The sequence below is a fragment of the Cornus florida genome, unplaced genomic scaffold (assembly GCF_030987335.1).
Source record: "Cornus florida cultivar Cherokee Brave unplaced genomic scaffold, ASM3098733v1 CherokeeBrave_3.0.0_Hap2_Chr06, whole genome shotgun sequence".
Taxonomy (NCBI): Eukaryota; Viridiplantae; Streptophyta; class Magnoliopsida; order Cornales; family Cornaceae; genus Cornus; species Cornus florida.
This window is the reverse complement of record NW_026775576.1, coordinates 17,565,877-17,586,466: the sequence shown is the minus strand read 5'-3', so window position 1 is coordinate 17,586,466 and position 20,590 is coordinate 17,565,877. Positions and strand designations below refer to the sequence as shown.

At 40.3% G+C, this 20,590-nt stretch overlaps 1 protein-coding gene across 2 annotated transcripts in view; it reads right to left on the bottom strand.

Moving 5' to 3' along the window:
- Window positions 1–1,992: 1,992 nt before the first annotated feature.
- Window positions 1,993–20,590, bottom strand: part of LOC132311138 (auxin response factor 6-like) — a 38,352-nt gene continuing 19,754 nt past the window's right edge. For both annotated transcript variants that reach the window (XM_059808879.1, XM_059808880.1), the window contains 8 exons: window positions 14,951–15,041; window positions 14,352–14,516; window positions 14,144–14,266; window positions 5,868–5,943; window positions 5,546–5,696; window positions 4,250–5,442; window positions 3,251–3,441; window positions 1,993–2,488 (listed from right to left, as the gene is read on the bottom strand). In XM_059808879.1, the coding sequence (XP_059664862.1) occupies window positions 2,299–2,488; window positions 3,251–3,441; window positions 4,250–5,442; window positions 5,546–5,696; window positions 5,868–5,943; window positions 14,144–14,266; window positions 14,352–14,516; window positions 14,951–15,041 (2,180 nt within the window). In that variant the 3' untranslated portion in view covers window positions 1,993–2,298. The remainder of the gene's footprint in view (window positions 2,489–3,250; window positions 3,442–4,249; window positions 5,443–5,545; window positions 5,697–5,867; window positions 5,944–14,143; window positions 14,267–14,351; window positions 14,517–14,950; window positions 15,042–20,590) is intronic.

Genomic DNA, 20,590 nt, shown 5'->3' with positions numbered 1-20,590 from the left:
ACTCCCAATTTAATGCATAGAAATGAAAAAATTACACCAAACAAAGTAATCTGAATTTTTTTTTTTTATTAGTGCTCAACTTGCTTTTATCTTTTGATTTCTTAGGATCGCGAAACGAAACTTCGGGCTAAAGGTTGGTAGAACAAAGAGGAGGGATTTCTCAATACGTATCTGTGTAATAAAAGTATGATCCCCTCCACTCACCCTTGAGGCTGTATTTATAAGCCTTGGATGCCTGTTCATGGACAATAGAAATTTCACTTTAGAATTCGAATTTTCTAGCTCTACTAACTAGGTCATAAATATTTTTGATTTGATCGTGGTCTTCATTTGTTGAAAAAAGAAAAGATTCGAGAAATTTTTCTTGTTATAATATCAAAAAATTTATAAACTCTCCATCTTCAAAGAGAGAGAGTTATTCAAATCTCGGCGTAAACAAAAGTTTGTATGAATACTTAATCCAAAAATTAATAACAATAATAATAATAATAATAATTGGTTTGAGATTCACAGGTTTGAAAAAAAAAAAAAAAAAATCTTAAACCAATTAGAGATTTAGAACCTTAATTGGTCACTTTGATCAAGTCCTGTGGCAAACAAGGAAGCATGCTTTTGCAGTAACATGCTGAACCATTGGATTGAATCAACTACTTTTTCTTAGCATTTTCTCTATGCGCACGCTTGCGCACACAGTTTTTATTCTTGAGAACTACGTGCACACACTCTTTATTCTTCAGAACCTTAGTTGTCGGTTTTGTTTGGATACATTAGAGAAAAAATGAAAGAAATTATAGTATTAGTTATGAAAAATATATAAAAAAATAAAAATAAAACAAATGATAGTAATAATATCTATTTATGTTTGAATAGATAAAAGAGAAGAGAAAAAAAATGATACTATTCTTGTTTGGATATGACTTACAAAAAAAAAAAAAAAAAGAAGAAGAAAAGAATAACACACAAATTATTATTATGTCCTTTAAAATAGATGGAATATGGGTGGAATAATAATTTTCTCCTTTTAATTGTTGAGGACAGTTTTGAGATTATGAGAATACTATTTAAACACTATACTTTCTCCCCCTATCTTCTCTATGAAATTCATAAATGAGGTAATTAATGTTGGGGTTACCATTATCCTTTTTGTAGTGACAATCTTGTATGTGTTCCTAAGAAAAGGAATTTGTCCATTTTTGGGAGTCTCAAAGGGGCGTGAAAACACATAAGAATGCTTGAATGGAAATGAAAAAGCGATCTAACTCAAGTTTTTTTGGAAATGGTAAAATGATAGAAAATTGAAGAACGATATCCCTCCCTATTCTTTCCTTTCTCTCATTTTTAACCAACCAAACACACTGTCACTATCATTTTTTTTTTTTCTTTTTTTTCTTTTTATCAAGAAATTAATTTGAAGTAATGCTGTGTTTGTTTTGATGTAAAAACATTTCACACTAAAACGTATTTTTGTCTAAAATCTTTTAGAGTTGAAAATTTGAAATCATTTTGCCCACTTTTATAAAATGCATTATGTACGATTCTAAACAGATATATATCAAGTAAAGTATCGTGGGGTTGCCAAATAGGCATACGTACAAACAAGCTACCGTTAGATAGTCATATTTTCCTTGAGTTTTTAATGAAGGGGCGCTAAGGCCCTATCTACAGAATGCAAGCAAGCAAATCCTGGAATGAAAGGGTATGAAAATATGTGTAGACGTATAGACACTTATATATACACACACGTATAAATCCTGTGTATAATACTCACACACACACTGTGCATGTATATGCATACACACTGTTTACTCAAATACACATTCGCATATGCACGCATACAAATTTACAGTGTGATGTATGACTTCCAGATGCATACTTAAGAAAAATTCAAGTTGTTTTCAAGTTACGCAAGCTTCAAAAATTTTGTTCAACATTCTTCAGACGACCAAACCTGAAAATGTTAGCATAAACCTCAAAATCTGACCCACTGGCTCATGGTCCAAAGATCCTGTTCAATTTCTTTTAAAAATGTCCATCTTAGTAAATCACAAGATGCTAAACCAGCACCTAACTCTTAATATCAATCACCCTACCAACAGATTTGGCAGTTGTATCTATATATCTGGAAGAAGATATGTAAATATTATCATATTATAATTTACAGTAACGATCTGACATACAAGCTTCCTGCAGGAGTTAACCCCGACGTTAAATCCCATTGACCGAAACAAAGTATTGCTAATAATAAGGCCAATGGTAGATAATAAGGTACAACTCACCGTTCAATTTTTAAGCCAGTCATCAGTAGTCAAGTGACCCAACAGACCTTATACCATCTTTTTTACTTCTGCACGCTGTCAGCTCACAGCTGTTGCCATTACTGGAAAGCCCGTTCATTGGGCCAGAGCTCGAAAGATCAAGTCCTTTGCCCATCTGCTGCACTTCAATCGGTGATAGTATCTTGATATACCACACGTTGTTTACAAACTCCCTGGTAGGAAATGAAAGCAACTATTAATCAAGATAGAACGCAGGACCAAAATCCCACCAACTAGATCCATGACATTAGGTAGAAACACTTTATATTTGTGCGTAATTGGACTATGTCTCATTGGTGTTAATGATGCCGTCCTAGCCGACATCCACAGTAATGCTATATAACTCTAAGCTCACCAAAGTTGAAAAGTATACCAAACGGTCCAAACGAATAGAGTTCCCACATATTAGAACTATCATATTCTGTTTGTGGGCCTCTATGAATGGATCATATCAAGAGTCAGATGATATTATACGAACTATATTTACTCTAATTCCAAGCCACATAGTATTTGGCTCCAAAGTGGAGCCAGATTCCAGGCCATCAGACTTCTCATATATTTAGATCCATCAACCTCTAAGGGAGGGGGAGATTTAGTCCGATAATAATCAAAATGACATGAACCATTTTCAATCAGAAATTTTATACAAAAGGGGCAGAACAGATACAACACTAAGTGAACTTATGTATAAAGCAGCGAGAAACAAAGCCGAGGTGTTTTAAGCATTGATCTGTGACACCCTCCATTTAATGTTGGTGCAACCCAAACCAGGCTTCCAGTCAGCTAGTATCACCAAACAAGAAGCCTCTTAGAGGATTGAGAAAATTTTGTCAGAACAGGGTAAGAGCAGAATAATGTTAGGCTGTGAAGTGTGACCTGGGAGTTGACAATTAACTTGGAAATAAGAGAGTGCAAGAAATTGTTTCTAGACTTACTGCCAAGGGTCATCACCAAGGAGAAGGACATCATTCTCTCGGTCAACAAATGTAAGCTGCCAGCCTGATCTCTGAGGGTCCTCCAACTGGCCTTCAAGGCCAAACATCTGAGCAAGCTCACGACGCAGCTCATGATAGCTGCTGAATTTGGAGATATCCAATGACCGTCCAAAGGACCCTGACTTGTAAACCTGTCAGAATTATACCATTTTAATCAACCAGCACAAATGAGTAGCAGTAACATATAATTCTGCATTAGAGAACCGTATAGCCACATAAATAATGAAAAAATATCAGAAGAAGAAAAGGCCAAACATAAGTTGGGCCAACCAAAATAACCACTTATTGTAAAGCATTAAGAGAAGGGTATAGTAACTGATTTAGAGCATAAACAATTAGAGAAAGAAAGGTGGATTTACTGTAGGTTCAACCACTCATCATCTGACTAAAAGGGGCATCCACTTGGATATTGAGGTGAACATACACTCTTATCTAGAATGTTTCTCCACTCTGAAAAGCCTTCCAAGCTAGAACCAACCAAATAATATAGGCAGCCAATTTGATCAACTTCTGGAATATAAGGGCAACAATCCAGAACAGAAAAACAGTGCCAAAATTTTGTACAAAGATATGTATGCATATATATATACACATACACACGAATGCATAGGGGCCATAGCTAAGTGCAGTGACAGAAGCTCATGCTACGAAGCATGAGAATGCTGGTTCCACTTTAATGGCAACAGGCAACCATTATATGCAAATAATGCCAAATTTAGTTTGTACCCACTATATAGTCTACCCCTTCCAGAACCCTCAACAAATGGAGACCACACTGGGTTGTGCCCAAATATATGACCATATGAACTGTTTCAGAAAATCCAAATCTTTTTTGGCGCTTGTCACCACAAAAGAGGGCTGGACAAATTGTTGCTGTAATTATTTGGAGAATAAATTGAGAAAATGGTGCTTGCCATAAATAATGATGATCTTATTCACCTTCACAAAGGTTTCAGTTGGTCCATTCACTTGCTCCACATTTTCAGAGGACTGCAAGAAACATGATTTATCTATGCAACTTGATGTTGTCATGTCTGAATTAAGTGGAAAGTCGGTTCCCATAGCACTCGAAAAATTAGATGTTGCAAATGGCATAGACAAAGATTCATTCTCGCTGCCACTATTTCCTAGGTTTGGCATCCCATTCTGTATAAGAGATGAGTCCATGTTAGTCCCAGACAAGAAATTGCTTTGGGGATCGGTTACACTTCGATAGTCAGGATACTCTTTAGGAGGACATGCTGACAAAAAAGAAGAGAGCTCAGAGATCTTTGAGTGGGGGGTCACTAATTCTTCCTCCTGGGGTAGTACAAATTGAGCAACTGCAGAAGGAACCTGAGGTTCCACTGCAACTTGTTTGGGTAATGAGGAAAAAGAAGAGACTGGACTGTAAGATCCCTGCACATTAAGTAGGTGGGATAGGTGGGATATGTGGGACGTTTCTTCTGGGGAGATCGAACATAAGAGACTCTGTGTGGGAAAGATAATAGATGTGGTTACAGTACTCCCAACGGCATCAGGAAAGGTTTGCTGCTGGCATATCGGAGAGATTGTCTGGAGAGATGAATACTGGGACTGAGTAGCTGACCCAATCTGAGACAAAGATCTGGCTTTTGGATTTTGTTGATGATCAGTAAATTGTAGATGAAGTTGGGGCTGCTGAAGTTTTTGATGCTGCTGTTGTTGATGCTGTTTTTGCTGCTGTTGGTCATCATATTGGTGGCTATCATGCAAATGTTGCTGCAGAAACTGAGCCAGACCTTCAGCCTGATATGGAGCGTGATTTTCTGGAACACTCTGGAGAAAGATATTTTGAAACTGAGACTGCTGAGACATCTGACTCTTAATTAGAGACGAAGCCCCACCAGGAATATTTTGGGGTTGCTGAAAATGCAGAAGGGATAGATTTCCATCTTTGGAAGGATCGACAATCTTGGTCTCCTGAAGCGTGGCAGATGCCATTGCTTGGTATATATCAGGTTGTAGACCAAGCATGGAAGCATCAAGCCTTGGTCGCATCCAGGGTGTTACCCCAAATCCCTGGAAATTTAATGACTGAATCTTGTGGTCTCCAACATCACCTTGGAGCCACAGAAGTGGAGAATTAATGCTCACATCACCACCATTGAGACCTGAAAATTTGTAGTATACAAGGAAGGAACAAATAGAATTTGAATTTGACAAAATTTTAGAATATAGTGAATATCTCGGCATCAATAGTCTAAACAAGCATACCAGGGAAGGATGGTAATCCAGAAGGCAATGGCCGCTTCAGTCCTCTGAGCGGAAATGGGGATGGGTACATCGGGAAAGTTGTCAATGGCTCGATTTCCCACAAGGAAACTCTAGGCTGCCTCTCCCCTGTGGTGGATTCATCCCAGCCAACCTACATCCATAGAGAAAAAAACTCATGATGCAATGCTTCAGGTTCATATATTAGAGCTGGGAGAAATTTCAATTATCACCACAAATACGAGTTTACAATTAATATGATTCCAAGCAGTTGAAACACATTAGAAAGCTCATTATTATCGAAAGCTCTAAATTATAAACAAACCTTCACTGAGCGCCAATGTGAGCTTGACCAGCGAACCAGATCTAAATCACTAATGCCAGTTATCGTTCCCATGTACCTGCATGAAGTCATACTTGCACAAGTAAAAAATCATATTTGTGCTAGTATAAAGCAGCTACCAGTTAAACCTTTCATTTGTTCGAGGGTAGGTGAAGGGATTGGGAGTATTTAAGAAAGATATATGTGACAAAAAGGAGAATAAGAAGGAAAAGAAGGAAACACGACATTAGATATATTTGATTAAAATATTTACAAATTTGATAATTTTTTTTTTAAATTTGATAATTTTTTTTTTTTTTTTTTGATAAGTAAATTGTATTAAAAGCGTTCAAAAGGGGAGCGCATCCCAAACTATACAAAGACAAAACGGAGCCTATGAACTCAAAGAGCTCATAAAATCAACAATATCCTCAAGAGAGGAGTAGTCTCTCCCCTGACCCTAACAAAACAAATTACAAATGATAGAAAATTTTAACACCCCAATGGAGGATTCCTTTCCCTCAAAAGATCTTCCATTACGCTCTCTCCAAAGGCTACACCAAATACAAAAAGGGGTCACCCTCCAAAAAACTCTGGCCTGAGCCCCCACCCATTGGCCCCTCCACAAATCTAACAACTCCCGAGATGACCGAGGCATGACCCAATAAATACCAAACAGGCCAAACATCAAACTCCAACAATCATGAGCCACAGGACAGTGCAACAAAAGATGATCCACCGACTCCCCATTAATCTTGCAAAGACAACACCTATTAACAATGATATGCCTTCGCTTCCTCAAATTGTCCAAAGTCAAAATCTTACTCCAAGCTGCAGTCCACACAAAAAAGGCCACCCTAAGAGGCGCCTTAGACCTCCATACCGTCTTCCATGGGAATGAGGTACCATAAAAACCAGAAAGGCACACAAAAAAGGACCGGACCTGGAACATCCCCTGAGAAGAAGGCACCCAAATCAAGGAATCTGCCCCAGACCCCTCCACCTCCTGTCCGTAAAGGAGAGCCAAATACCCAGTGACATCATCCAGCTCCCAATCCTGAAAAACTCGCCGGAAACGCACATCCCAAGACAACCTTCCACTACCAAGGCGATAGTAGTCAGCAACCATAGCATGTTTGTCAACAGCAATCCTGAAAAGCCTGGGAAACAAAAGGGCCAAAGGCCTATCATTACACCATGGATCCTCCCAAAACCGGACAATTCTTCCATCCCAAACTCTGAATCTAATATGTTTGGAAAAGGCATCCCACCCCTTACCAATGGCCCTCCACACCCCCACTCCGCTAACAGACCTGATTGGTCTAACTGACCACCCTCCTCTCTCCTCCCCAAAGCGACATGAGATAACCCTTCTCCATAATCTGTGTCTTTCCTTACCAAATCTCCAAAGCCACTTACCAAGAAGAGCACAATTGAAAGGGGCCAATCTCCTTATTCCAAGCCCTCCCAACCGAATAGGCCTGCAAACCTGTTCCCATTTGATAAGATAATACTTGAACTCTTCTCCGCGACCCCCCCAAAGGAAATTCCGTTGGAGCATTTCTAGTCTTCCAACAATAGAGGCTGGAATACGAAAAAGCGAAAGAAAATACGTTGGAAGGCTTGACAAAGTGCTCTTCACTAACGTAACTTTACCGCCCTTTGACAGATATTGTTTTTTCCAACCCGCTAATCTTCTCTCGACCCGCTCAATCACCGGGTTCCAACTTCCCACCCTCCTAGCCGAGTCCCCCAGCGGCAAATCCAAGTACGAGATGGGAAAGTGTTGCGTCCCACACCCTAGAACAGCAACCAGAGTGTCCACCTCCTGAACCTCCCCCACAGGAACAATCACACTCTTTCCCAAGTTAACTTTCAAACCAGAAACAGCCTGGAAACAAACCAAAACACATCTCAGATACCTCAACTGGGATACATCAGCCTCACAAAAAACAATAGTGTCATCCGCAAAAAGTAAATGAGAGATCTCCAACTGTTGAACTGATTCAGGGCCAATCTTGAAACCCCTAAGAAAACCCAAATCCACCGCCCTTCTCATCAGCTTGCTAAGGGCCTCCATAACAATAATAAAAAGAAAAAGGGAGAGAGGATCCCGCTGTCTCAACCCACAAGAACAGCCAAAGAACCCCGAAGGAGAGCCATTCACCAACACCGAAAACCTGACAGTGGAAACACAAGAAACAATCCACTTCCTCCATCTCTCACCAAAACCCATCCTCTCCAACAGATTGAACAGGAAATTCCAACAAACATGATCATAGGCTTTCTCAATATCCAGCTTGCACAGAACACCAGGAGTCCCACTACGAAGTCTAGAATCCATACATTCGCTAGCAATAAGGGCGGAATCCAAAATCTGTCTACCCCCAACGAAAGCATTCTGAGACTCAGAGATAACTTCATCCAGGACCTCCCTTAATCTAAAGGCAAGGACTTTTGCAATGATCTTGTAAATGCACCCGATCAGACTAATGGGTCTAAAATCCTTGATATTAGAAGCACCACCCTTTTGTGGAATAAGGGCAATAAAAGATGCGTTAAGCGATTTCTCAAATCGCCCCGTGGAATGGAACTCATGAAAAGTGCACATAATCTCGTACCGGACCACCTCCCAGCTTTCCAACAAAAATCTCATCGTGAAACCATCAGGACCTAGAGCCTTATCACCATTGCAACTCTTTAAAGCCTTCAACACTTCCTCCTCCGAAAAAGGATTTTCCAGCCCATCTCTCTCCAAGGCAGAAATAGAATCGAAATGAAGACCATCTAGACGAGGTCTCCAACGAAGAGGCTCAGAATAAAGTCTTTGATAGAAAGAGACAATAGCACTTCGCACCTCCTCCTCCGAAGACAAAACTGCACCATCCACACACATCCGCCCAATATGATTACTCCTCCTATTAGCATTAGCAGTTCTGTGAAAAAACTTCGTATTACGATCCCCCTCTTTGAGCCATAATGCCCGAGATTTCTGACGCCATGAGATTTCCTCCAAAAGAGCAATCTCCACACATTCTGCCTGGCAAGCTGCTCTTCTACTACGTTGAGATTCCGTAATAGCACCCTCCCCTTCCAATCGATCAATCTCCGCAATATCAGCCAAAGCCCTGTTCTTCCTCCACACCAAGCTCCCAAACACCTCCTTATTCCACCTTTTAAGATTTGTTTTCAGGATTCGAAGCTTTCCGGCAAGAATATGGCTCGATGTACCCACCACCAGATTCTCCTCCCACCAAGAATGGACAAATTCCTAGAAGTTATCCGCACGAAGCCACATGTTCTCAAATCTGAAAGGAGTACTGCGAGATCTCAAACCTCCACAGTCCAAAACCAAGGGAATGTGATCCGACGTCACCCTAGCCAAAACTGCCTGAACAACATCCGGGAATTTCTCCTCCCATTCACCTGAAATCAAAAATCTATCAATGCGAGAGAAAGTTGGAACTTCCCTTCCACTGGACCAAGTGAAGGAAGCTCCCTCAAGAGGGAGATCAATAAGCTGGTGGCCATCAATAAAATCAGAAAAGTGCATCATAGCTTGAGTCTACGGGCCAACTGTAGACCTCTCCGCCGGGGATCTAACCACATAAAGTCTCCTGCCACGCACCAAGGAAGAGATCACCTCCCATTCACCCCACTCAACTCCTCCCACAAACTATCCCTCACAACATCATCAACCGGCCCATACACCCAAGAAAAACCCCAAGTGAAGCCATCCTCCTCCATCACAAAAGCACAAGATAAAGAAAATCTCCCTCTGCAAACATAAACTTTAGTCAGCCATCTCCTATCCCGCATAATAAGAACACCTCCTGAAGTCCCAACAGCATCCAACGCCTCCCATTCAACAAAGCGGTTGCCCCACAGACTTTTCACCACACGATTAGACAGAGAATCAATCTTTGTTTCTTGAAGACACACCAAGTGCACCCCCCCATTTCCTCACTGCCATCTTCATCACTATGCGCTTGCCTGGATCGTTTAGACAGCGGACATTCCACGATAAAATTCGAAACTTCATGAGGAAACAATCATCCCCTACACCCCCCTACCCCTCCCTCCTCCCTTAGCATTACCCCTCTCCTTCTCCCCCCCACTCACCCTATCATAATTCACATCACAGCACAGATTTCTTAGCTCCCTTTCCCCTTTTCCCGGCGTCAGGTTCTTCTTCCTACTCCTCCTTCTGGAAAATTGAATCATCTCTCCTTCTCTCCCCTCTGCCGTGGCCTGAAGGATTGCTAAGGCTTGATCCCGCTTTCCTTTGCATGAGACACCCAGTAGATCAAGTAGCCCCAATGTTAGCCTTGACCCAATCCAATCCAGTGTCCTCACCTTCCTGCCTACACACCTTGCTGCCCATCTCCTCTGGATGAACTACAGCCAAAGGGTCCACCACCCCCAAATTAGCAAAACCCTCCTCCTCCCACAAAATCATATCCAGAGAACTCCCCTGATCCATTCTGCTCCCATCTGCCATACCTCCCTTGGCCTCCACAGCTTCATCAACAGATGATATCCAGTCCTCTCTATAATCCAACACATCATTCTGTGTGACTGGGACCGGGACCGGGTTACAATCTACAGTATGGTCATCGATCGAAAATCTGTGCTTCTGCAACTCCTTCACCAAAAAAGAAGCTGATTCCTCGCTAAGGGAAATGCGGATATCTTTACCCACACAAACAGTCACCACATCAGGCACAGGATCCTTCAGACAAGCCACTGGATCACCCTTAAAAGAAGAACACACCCCTACCAATCCACCCAAACGAAGCTTAGCCGACCTGCCCATCTCCTCCCCTGAAGAATCATACCAAGAGGTTGAGGAAAATTCCGAACAAGTCTCAGCGATCCCTACAGAGTGTCGATCCACATCCCAGTCACCAGACAAGCAAACCGTCCCATCCCTTTCTGACAGCCCAACAATCCCAAACTCCGAGCCAACCGTAGAGATCAACCCTTCCACCAAGTCAGCCTCAACAACAGGTGAAAGCAAATGATGCCTCCCATCAACAATCTTACCCCCTTTACTATTCAACTCGCAAGAGGGAGTAGAAGCAGAAATAGAAGAAGATGCAGATTTCCGAGCATGAAAGGAACTCGACATACCTGGGCACGAATGAGAAACCTTACGGGCCACCCATTTCTGTTTGTCCTTCCTAGTCCATTTCTTACTGGGAATTATCGGCAAACTCCGAGATGTAACATCCTTCTTAATGGAGACACATTCGCCTTTCTCGTCATCTCCCAAAAATCCAGATTGAAGAATCTCAAATCTGTTACCCAAGAGTCGATTATGACAGCACGACCCATGCCGGAAGTTCTTTGAACTAGCCCCAGCCCCTTTTGACACCTTCGAACTCACCTTCACCCAATTCTCCTTCTCCTTCCTCGACCAAACACGTGAGGTCGAAACTCTCTGTGACGTAACCAAGTCAGGTTCTGGAATGCCATGGCTTTGATCTGCTTCTAAAGATGTGATGGGCTGCCCACTGTGGAAGGAAATTGAGAGATGGTTGTTTGGGCCCCATTTAACTAACCTTCCTTTATCCACTCTTGTCTTCACCTGAATCGGTCCAGAGGAAAAGAGAGGCCCAGATTGCTTAGATCGGCCATCCCCTTGAACAGACTTAATGAACCGCCTTGGCCCAATGGATGACCCAGGTCCACCCCACGCATTAGAATCCTTCCCAGTGACTTTTGATCCCGCTGCATGAGTCCCACGTAATCTAGGCCCAACACCATCCTGCCCAAAAGAAGTTCAGTTTAAAAAATCAAGAGAAGCACGTGACTCAGCACGAGGAAGGGTAGCTGTCTTCCACTCATAACGGTTATCCTTTCTCCTCCAACCACGTGTCCCAGACGAAGCCTTCCCCTTTCCACTTGCCTTAGGCGCGTGGCTGTTCACACGTCCCTGACCTTGGATCCGGTTACTCTGCACCTCCATCTGTTGGAAATCCGGCTTAGATCCATCCCCACCTCCATGACTGTAAACCGAACGAGAGATGCAGGCCAACACCTCCGGTGAGCCCGAATCGCCTTTTCCGGAACATGTCCCAATCAGCGGAACCATTGTCGGATCAATCTCTTCAGATAGCGAAATTCTGAACGCCCATCTTCCATCCTCCACAACCACACTCGCCGGAATCACACCACCCCCAGCCACAGTGATCACAATTCTTACCGTATCACTCATTTCGAAAGCCTCCACATCTCTAAACCCGCCACATGCGTCACCAATGGCGACGAAGAGCTTCTGACACCAAAGGTGCAGCGGCAGACCATACAGAATCACTCGCCGGAAATTGTGCCTCAATCTCAAACCGGAACACCCAACCCTATAGTACCAAGGATCAATAAGAAGTTGAGCCTCATCCCAAGATTTCTTGCCCCAATCCAGAACCTTATGGGCGTCCAACACCGACGGGAACCGGAACAACAGAAGTCCGTCCGGCAAAGAATTAACCCTAACTCCTCCCGTAATCAACCAAGTCTTCGTAGCCCAATCTTCAATGTTCTCCAAAGACCCCACCTCTTTGTCGAATCTCCCAACCAGACAAGCCCTAAGAACACGTTCTCGAGAGGAAGTACTGCGAGTGTCCACTCTAAACACATGATCCCTTGAGGAAGGAATCCGTTCCACCTCTCCTTTTAGATCCAGACGAGGTAAACGAGCAACCTCCAAATAAGACTGCTTCTGACTCTCCAGCACTTTCATTAGCAGATCCACACAACAATAACCGAACACATAGAGCCAACAGAGAAAGGGGAATCAAAAAGAAAAATGACAGAGGATTTCACCGGAGTTAATGACTCCGGTGACTGGTCGGAGCAGTAGACTCCGGCCGCATCTCTGCCACGACAAACTTTCTCCTAAAGAAAATTCTCTCTCTCAAGAATTGCACTATTTGTTAGAGTTGGTTTTTGCTAGCTGCCACGACCCAAATTTGATAATAACATATTAATTAATATTTATAGTCCAAAAGGTGTAACAGTAGTTCACAATGGGAAAAGCAAATAGGAATTTGATGAAATGGGGAAAGAACACCTACTAATAATTTGGAGCATGATAACCATCATCTTAACAATTGAACAATACTGATACATAAAGTTTTTCAATGACATTATAGGATCGAGAAGTTGCTGCTATGTGCAGAAATAATGATTAATGTGATAACCATGGCCATGTCAGTCTACAGAAAGATAGGACCCCTTGTCACCCAAACAGCACTCAAATCTATCAAATACCTCAAATTACACTATTACTTTTTATTTTCTTGTATTTTTCACTCATTCCATATCTTGAACTTAAAAATCCCTATTTTCACACTGGATTTGACCTCTACAAATAAGACTAGAAAGATCAAAGCTCCAGCCACACCGTCAAATGGAGGAGCTAAAGAGGCATTTCACTGTAAGAGGAAGAACAGCAAATTAAAACAGTATATTCAATAGCACAATCAACTGATATTACTACATTGGGTACATTATATGACTTCTCAATTTTTACTTTGTCATGAAAAGTAGAAAATTATTAAAAATAGATAAATCTTTCCAACTGACATCAACTCAAGGACAAATGTAAAACTCAATACCTAAAACAAATCAAGTCTTTGGGGGTTTCAGTAGTAAACAATAAATGTTATTGGACAGGGGTTTCAGTAGTAAGCAATAAATGTTATTGGAAACATACATATTCATTAATTTCTAGTGGCACGCTAGCAATAGATAAAAATCACCATTTGGCTAACTGATTCCCATTAGGAAACCATTACACCTCAACTGCTATTGCAACTGATACCGCATATAAATACCATGGTAATAACTAATAACCCAGCTCTGGATGGAATGCAGTTTCCTATCGTCCTAATAGACTAAAAAAAATATGCAGCTGTTCCTCAAAAGGCAGGAAACAAAATGATGTGGTTTACAACATAAAGCATGCTGGATAGCTATAGGCACAAAAGAACAGGGTTGAAGCATATCCTACAATTACAGATATTTACTGGAGTCCTGATGATAATCGTGATAGAACTTGTTGGTAGCTTCTGAGACAGATGTTGGCTATGGCATGGATCAACGTATGAATTCCTGACCTTAAAATTTTGGCCAGTAAACAACAATATTAACTGTTGCACGGCTTCCGTGAGCTTCCTCTTTGCTTACTATGATTGCATTAATCACGGAATTGTCTATTTGAAGATCAATTTGAGTTAATGTGTGAAAAAATACATACATAGAAAGGTAGGACCTACCGACGAACACTTGACTCTTCTGTCTCGAACAACATCCGGAAGCGCATGCCCACAGAAACACGAGTGTGATAAACTGCTTTTGCGTACTTCGCGAGAGGTATGACAAATTCTGATGGACTGGCCCTGAATCAAGGTAATAAATAAGATGTTTAATGCTATTCATGATTATTGTAATATTTAATATCTGTAGAACTAGAAGAAACTGAACCTTGGATTATAAAATATGGTGAAGCGGCTATTTGTGGCAGCTGCATGAGCTGCTGCAGCAAGAAGCCCTATGTGCATGCTATCACTTGATAAAACTGATGAAGGCATGATAGTTTGCAGACGATTTGCACGTCGAATCCCCAGAAACAACTGATTGTTTTCATTCCTGATGCGATAAAATATACTTATATAAAAATAATAAAATTGCTCCCAATAAAACTTTTAAAATTTAAATAAATTTTAGATGGGAGAAGGGAAGAAGCTGCGCCATTGACTGCAGTAAATATATGGTACTACCCATTCAAGGAAAATTCCCAATCTTGAAACAAGTCTCATCAGATGGTGTTAATCATGTAAGAACTAATCCCAACCTTCTCAGACTCTTAAGACATATCCTTTTACTCATTATCATAGACGTTGATTGAACAACACAGACCATTTTAAAAGCCATCCCTGGATTTCAAGTATACCTCAAGTGTGCAAAGAAAGGCAAAGATAGACTACTCCCACCTTTGAGTAAAAGTTTGTACCAATTACAGAAACACCAATGACAAACATAAACATATATACTCATATGGAGATGGAACTAAATGTGCCTACCAGATAAAAATGACAGAATCACCAGCAACGAGTCTTTTTGCACTTACAAACACACTCCATCCAGTTGTAAGAAGATGCCTCTTTGGCTGGCCTGCATATGAAAAATTGGAATAGTCACTTCCCTATTCATCATACATATTAAAAAATTAAGTCTGGAAAGCAGTGTTTTAGGATCACCAAGCAAACAATAGATTATAATCATCCCTAACACATTTAGATGAAACCAATACTTTATATTAATTGACATATAGACTTGTACAGTCCAATCAATATTAATACTAATGAAATAGTTTTATCCTTCCTAATACAAGGACAGCAAACATAAGAATTTTTTTTTTTTTTTTTTTTTTTTTTTTTTTTTTTTTTTTTTTTTGATAAGTAAAATGTATTAGAAAGCGAACGCGTCCCAAGAGCTGTACATAAACCAGAAAAAAGAAAGAGGAAAAGAAGCAAACATAAGAATTCTTAAAAAAAAAAATTTAAAAAAAAACCCAACATGATTCTTTTATAAATGTGATTCTACTCAGTCACCCTCGTCAGTAATTTGGTGTCTTCTATCCCTTTTACTTGCTTTGAATTTGTGTTTTTGCATTCTTAATTTTCATGATTGAATGATATTACAAAATTAATTGAAGAAATTAAATAAGTTAAAACCAATCAAAATAAACAAGTAGATCTATTCTTCCTCTATAGGTCTTTGGGATTGGGGAACCCCAACCCAAATCCGTCCGCTAGCACAACAACTCTCAAGTTTCAGGTCAGGGCATGTGTGTTGACTTTAAGATATAATCAAAATCAAGAGTAAAGTATAAGAAGAAGAAAAAGAGAAGAAAGAGGATGAGAAAAAAAGAGAGAGAGATGGGGAAAGAGAGAAAGAATGAAAGAATACTTTCATCCTTCCACCACATTATATTTATAATAATAGGTTTCATAAATTACACATAAGCCCCAACATTATATAAGTAATAACAAATAAGCCCCTGACAACAATGTGTTGCATCTGAAATGAATCACCTTATATAGTGTAATGTGAGATTAATTACAATTTAATCTAAATATCAAGCGAGTCATCTGATACCAAACAATTGTACCTACATAGTTGTATGGTGTTTGTTCTGTATATACATAACATGTTCATGGTTTACACCTCGTTAGGCACCTTTAAGGAAACTTCTACTTATATGGAGAGAGAGAGAGGGAAAAATATCTTAGAGAATGATAAACAAGGAGAAACTTAGGCCTCTTTGTTCTTGAAAATAAACATTATAAGAGAATAAATTCATAAAAAAGGAAAAATTGAGAAAATATGATCGATACATAAATAAGGATGTTATGGTTCAAGTAAAAGCATCCACTTTGTGCAAAGTAATGTCAAAATTTATATCAACCTCCATTTTTTTTATGCCACCACCCCACATAGTGAATTAGTATTGTTAGAACAGTTATATGTAAATAGGTATTTATGTTGGGGTCATATTGTAATTAGACATAGGGTTTGTGGCCATTATGTAAATAGGCCTTTCTTGTATTGTATATATATTGTGTTATGTGTAAGGGTTTTATAACATGAAGTAAAGGGGCTGCGCCTCTCTTATCAGAGCTCTCTCTCTCTCAACCACCTACTCTCTCACTCTACTATCTCTCTCTCTATAATCTATAAAAACAACATGGTATCAGAGCGTAGATCCGGCTATTGACGTTGCTACTGCGATGCTAGGGTGTGTACTAGCTCGTGAAGGGATCACTTTTCGCCGTTGATCCGGCCTCTCTTGGACGTCTTCACTGTTCGCTGTTCTCCGTTTGCTGACGTCGGTGGTTGTCGTGAGTAGTCGCCGCTGAAACTGAGTGTGGTTCCTTGCTGCAGTCGAGATTTGTGGTTGGGGTTTCGCCTTGTGGAGGTGAGGATCCTTGCTCGATGTTGACGGTAGCAAATTATGGCTCTCGCCGGCGTTCATTAAGAAGGGTAGTGTTTGATTGCAGGCGCAAGGCTATCCCGATCCAGGTTCACTTAAACCTGTTGTGTCGAGATCCGGTTCAAGATTGATAAGCACCGAATATTGTATATTCAAGCACCCTAAATTACATTAGTTAAGTTATTTATTTGTGTATTTTATATAGATTATCTCCAATTGTATGTTTTTGCACATTTTCATGTTAAATTGCAAAAAGGAAGCAAAAATGATGCTTTGTGGAGTTTTGAACATAGGAAGGTGCAATGCTGAATTCTGACAGCAGTGAAATCCAGATTTGCTCACCATTTTTGACCTACCAAACTCGAGAACTGGACTTCCATCATAAGAAAGATTTAGAGCTCTGAATCAGCTTTCCAAATCTTCAAGCGGTTCGTCATTCAGAGTTCGGAGCAGAGAGTTATGATCTTCTTATTAGAGGTGCTCAGAACTGCCTGGCAGCAATGAAAGTCTGCCTTGTTCTTCAACTTCGACCAACCAGACCTGAGAATTGGATCTCCACCAAAACATAAAGTTTTTAGAGCTCTGAATTAGCTTTCCAAATCTTCAAACGGTTTGTCATTCGGAGTTCGGAGCACAAAGTTATGGCCGTTTTACCAAAGTAGGTCCGGGCGGAGCAAACCAAGCATAGGGCATTCTGCCCAATTTTCGAGTGCTCGAGGCCCTATTTCGAGCACTCGAAATTAGGGCAGAATTCTACACGACTCAACCCACTTGTGCTCAGATTTTAGCCCTTTTGGATTGCCTCCTTTATGAAGTGGTTGGAGATGTTGGTTGGTAGCTTTTGGGGTGGATAAGTGATCTAGATAAGGGAAGCAAAGCCACTCATTATCTCTTAAGCTTCATTTTGAGAAGAAAGGGGAGGAGGATAGAGCAAAGGAAGGAGAGTTCTTGGAGCAAGAAAGGGGAGCTCGAAAATGGAAGGAGGATCCATGGTTCTTCTTCATTCTAAGGCTCCCATGTGTAACTAACTCTTCCTCTAGGGAGGTAATGGAACCCCTCATTGTAAGCATGCTTTACTTTTGATTCTAGTTTGGGAAAAATAATGTATTTTTGTGGTGATTCCATAATCTAGAACTCTTACTTGATGTAATGAATTGATTTTGATTTAATGATCATGTTGGACCTACTTTCTTGTCTTAGAATGTATGTTTTCATGGTTGTATGGTTTACATTTTCATGGTGACAATGAAGATGAGATTTTTGGAATGGTTTTAATGGCATGTTGTTGAGAGATTTGATAGGCCATAGCTTAGGTTATTCCTTTGATGGCTTATTCTTAATTCTTAGCTTCATGTGCTCTTATCATGTGATTGATGGTTTGACAATTTCTAGCTTAGTGAACATGTCTTAAATTACACTTTAGTTTAGGTAATTGAGCATGTAAAATCTTTGATAAATTGTTCTTGCCTATTGATTCCATGAATCCTTTGAAGGTAATGTAGTAACCATGAGTAACTACTTATCATAACCACATATTTATGTTGTTTTTCCCCGAATGAATCATATTCTAGCATGTTTATATTGTAGGTGGTGAAGTTACTTCTCTAGTCTTTTTTACCGACATTTTATCTCTTTTAAATTCTTGCAAGTTCTATTTTATGCATCTTAATTTCATAGCTTTAGTGACAAACCAAGCAAACACCCTATTCCCCCTTATCATTCTAAAACGATTCTAGACGCTTAGGTTGCCTTAAACTAGCACAGTTCCAGTGGTTCGACTTACCCGACCAATAGCCCTATTTTACAATGATTCGTGCTATTGCGAAGGTTGATGTTTAATTGACCAACCGATCAATTTTTGGCGCCGTTGCCGGGGACTTGCATACTGTTTAGCGACCAAGGTTCTAGGGTTAATTTTAGTTTGATTATTAATATTGTGTCTTGTGAATATTCCTTGTATGTTTTGATCATCTTCGTGTTGTAAGATTCTAGGGACTCGAAGCTCGCCGTGGGATTGCTAGCAAATTGTAAGTCTAGAGGACCCCAGGTAAGTCTCTTGACTTCTAGTTTCGCATTGTGAATATTGTGTATGTGTTTAATTTAGTTGTGAAGCCCTTGTCGAGGCTCTTATCTTGTTTATATTTCGTGTTCAAGCATCGGTCCTTGTCGTGGCCATTTACATTTTTGTCTTGATAATTGAGGAGAAAGGGATCATTGCATTTGGATGTTTTGGTGAAGGGTTGCTATGTAGTTTAATTGTGTTGTATATATTTTGTGTGAATTCACCTTAATGTATCTAATCAAGTGGCTGAATTAGTCCTTAATGGGGAGTAATTTTCCTTCAACTCAATTTTACACACCACATGAGTTTTGTGCCTTTGCTCTAGTCATACACATCATACAAGAGAATGTCTTCTAACGAGACAATTCTCGGACTTTTATCTAGAGCAACCAAATGAGAATTTCTCTGAACCGTGTAGTGATCCATACTTCAATGGTTATGACTCGGGTAGGGGAGATCACCAAAATTTCTTGTGGCATGACATGGAAAATTCAGCCCCACAATCTCATGGGCAACATTTTCAAGCCAATTTTCAACCCAATGATCATTATTTCCAACCCTCTTCTCCTTTTCCACCGTCTCCATTGGATGAGCTAATTGTTGCTAACAAACAAATGATGGAGTCTATGCACACGCAAATGATGGACTCCAACAATCAACTATTGGCTTCCCTTGCTAGCATGCAGTCCACAGTAGAGTCTATCAATCAAGTGGTACCATATCACCAGTCCCAAGTTAGTGCAATGATAGATGACCAAATATCTCAAATTCAACAAAGGATTAATGCTAAAAATCATGAAGAGGAGGAAACATTTTCATTTGAATTTATGGCCAATCCAAAAGAAAATTCTATGAATGATGAGATTACTCCTAGTAACTTTCATCATGAGAATGATCAAGTGGTTATTACATGTGAAAATGATGAAATGGTGGTTGAAGATCAAATTGTTGCCCCACATCAAAATGAAGCAATTGTGGCTCAAAATGGGAAAAATAATGATGTAGAGATTGTCTACCCTACTCCAAAACAGCCCCTACATAATCCTTTGCTTGATGCACCTCCTTTAATGGAGGATCCTCTAAAAGCTTGCTTAGCTCATTTCAATTATGAGGATTTTGATGTTGACAATTCTATTTTGGAGGTAAATTCTTTGTTTGATATTCCTCCACCTATTCTCTCTCTTCCTTAGGCAACATCAAATGTATCCCTCTCTTGGGAACTTGCACTTCCTCTCATTCCTTCTCCTGAGTTATCTCAAGCTATTGAGCCCGAACCGCCGGATAAGTGTGAGGAGGATGTTGAAAGTCTGAAGGATAACTTGTTGAGCATTCCCGTGCTCAATATGACCCTTCATAAGTCGTTGCTTGGTGTACCTTCACCTAATCCATCTTCCCATAATCCAAATAAGCCCCATAATCCAAAGTTCTTCATTGAGGATGAAGAGTGGGTTGAGGTCTTTCCGCTACCTCTTTTCCACTTTTGTCTTCAAGCTCTTCCTCCTTCGCTTTTAAAAGAATTATCCTATTTAGGGAAGCTTGAATCTCTTGAGAGACATGGTATAGGGTAAGGAGGACTAACCTGATCTCGGTGTGTCTAGCTATCGAGATTTTTGAGGATTAGTACCTGCTCTAACTTCGTCTAGCTATCGACATTAAATTTAGCAA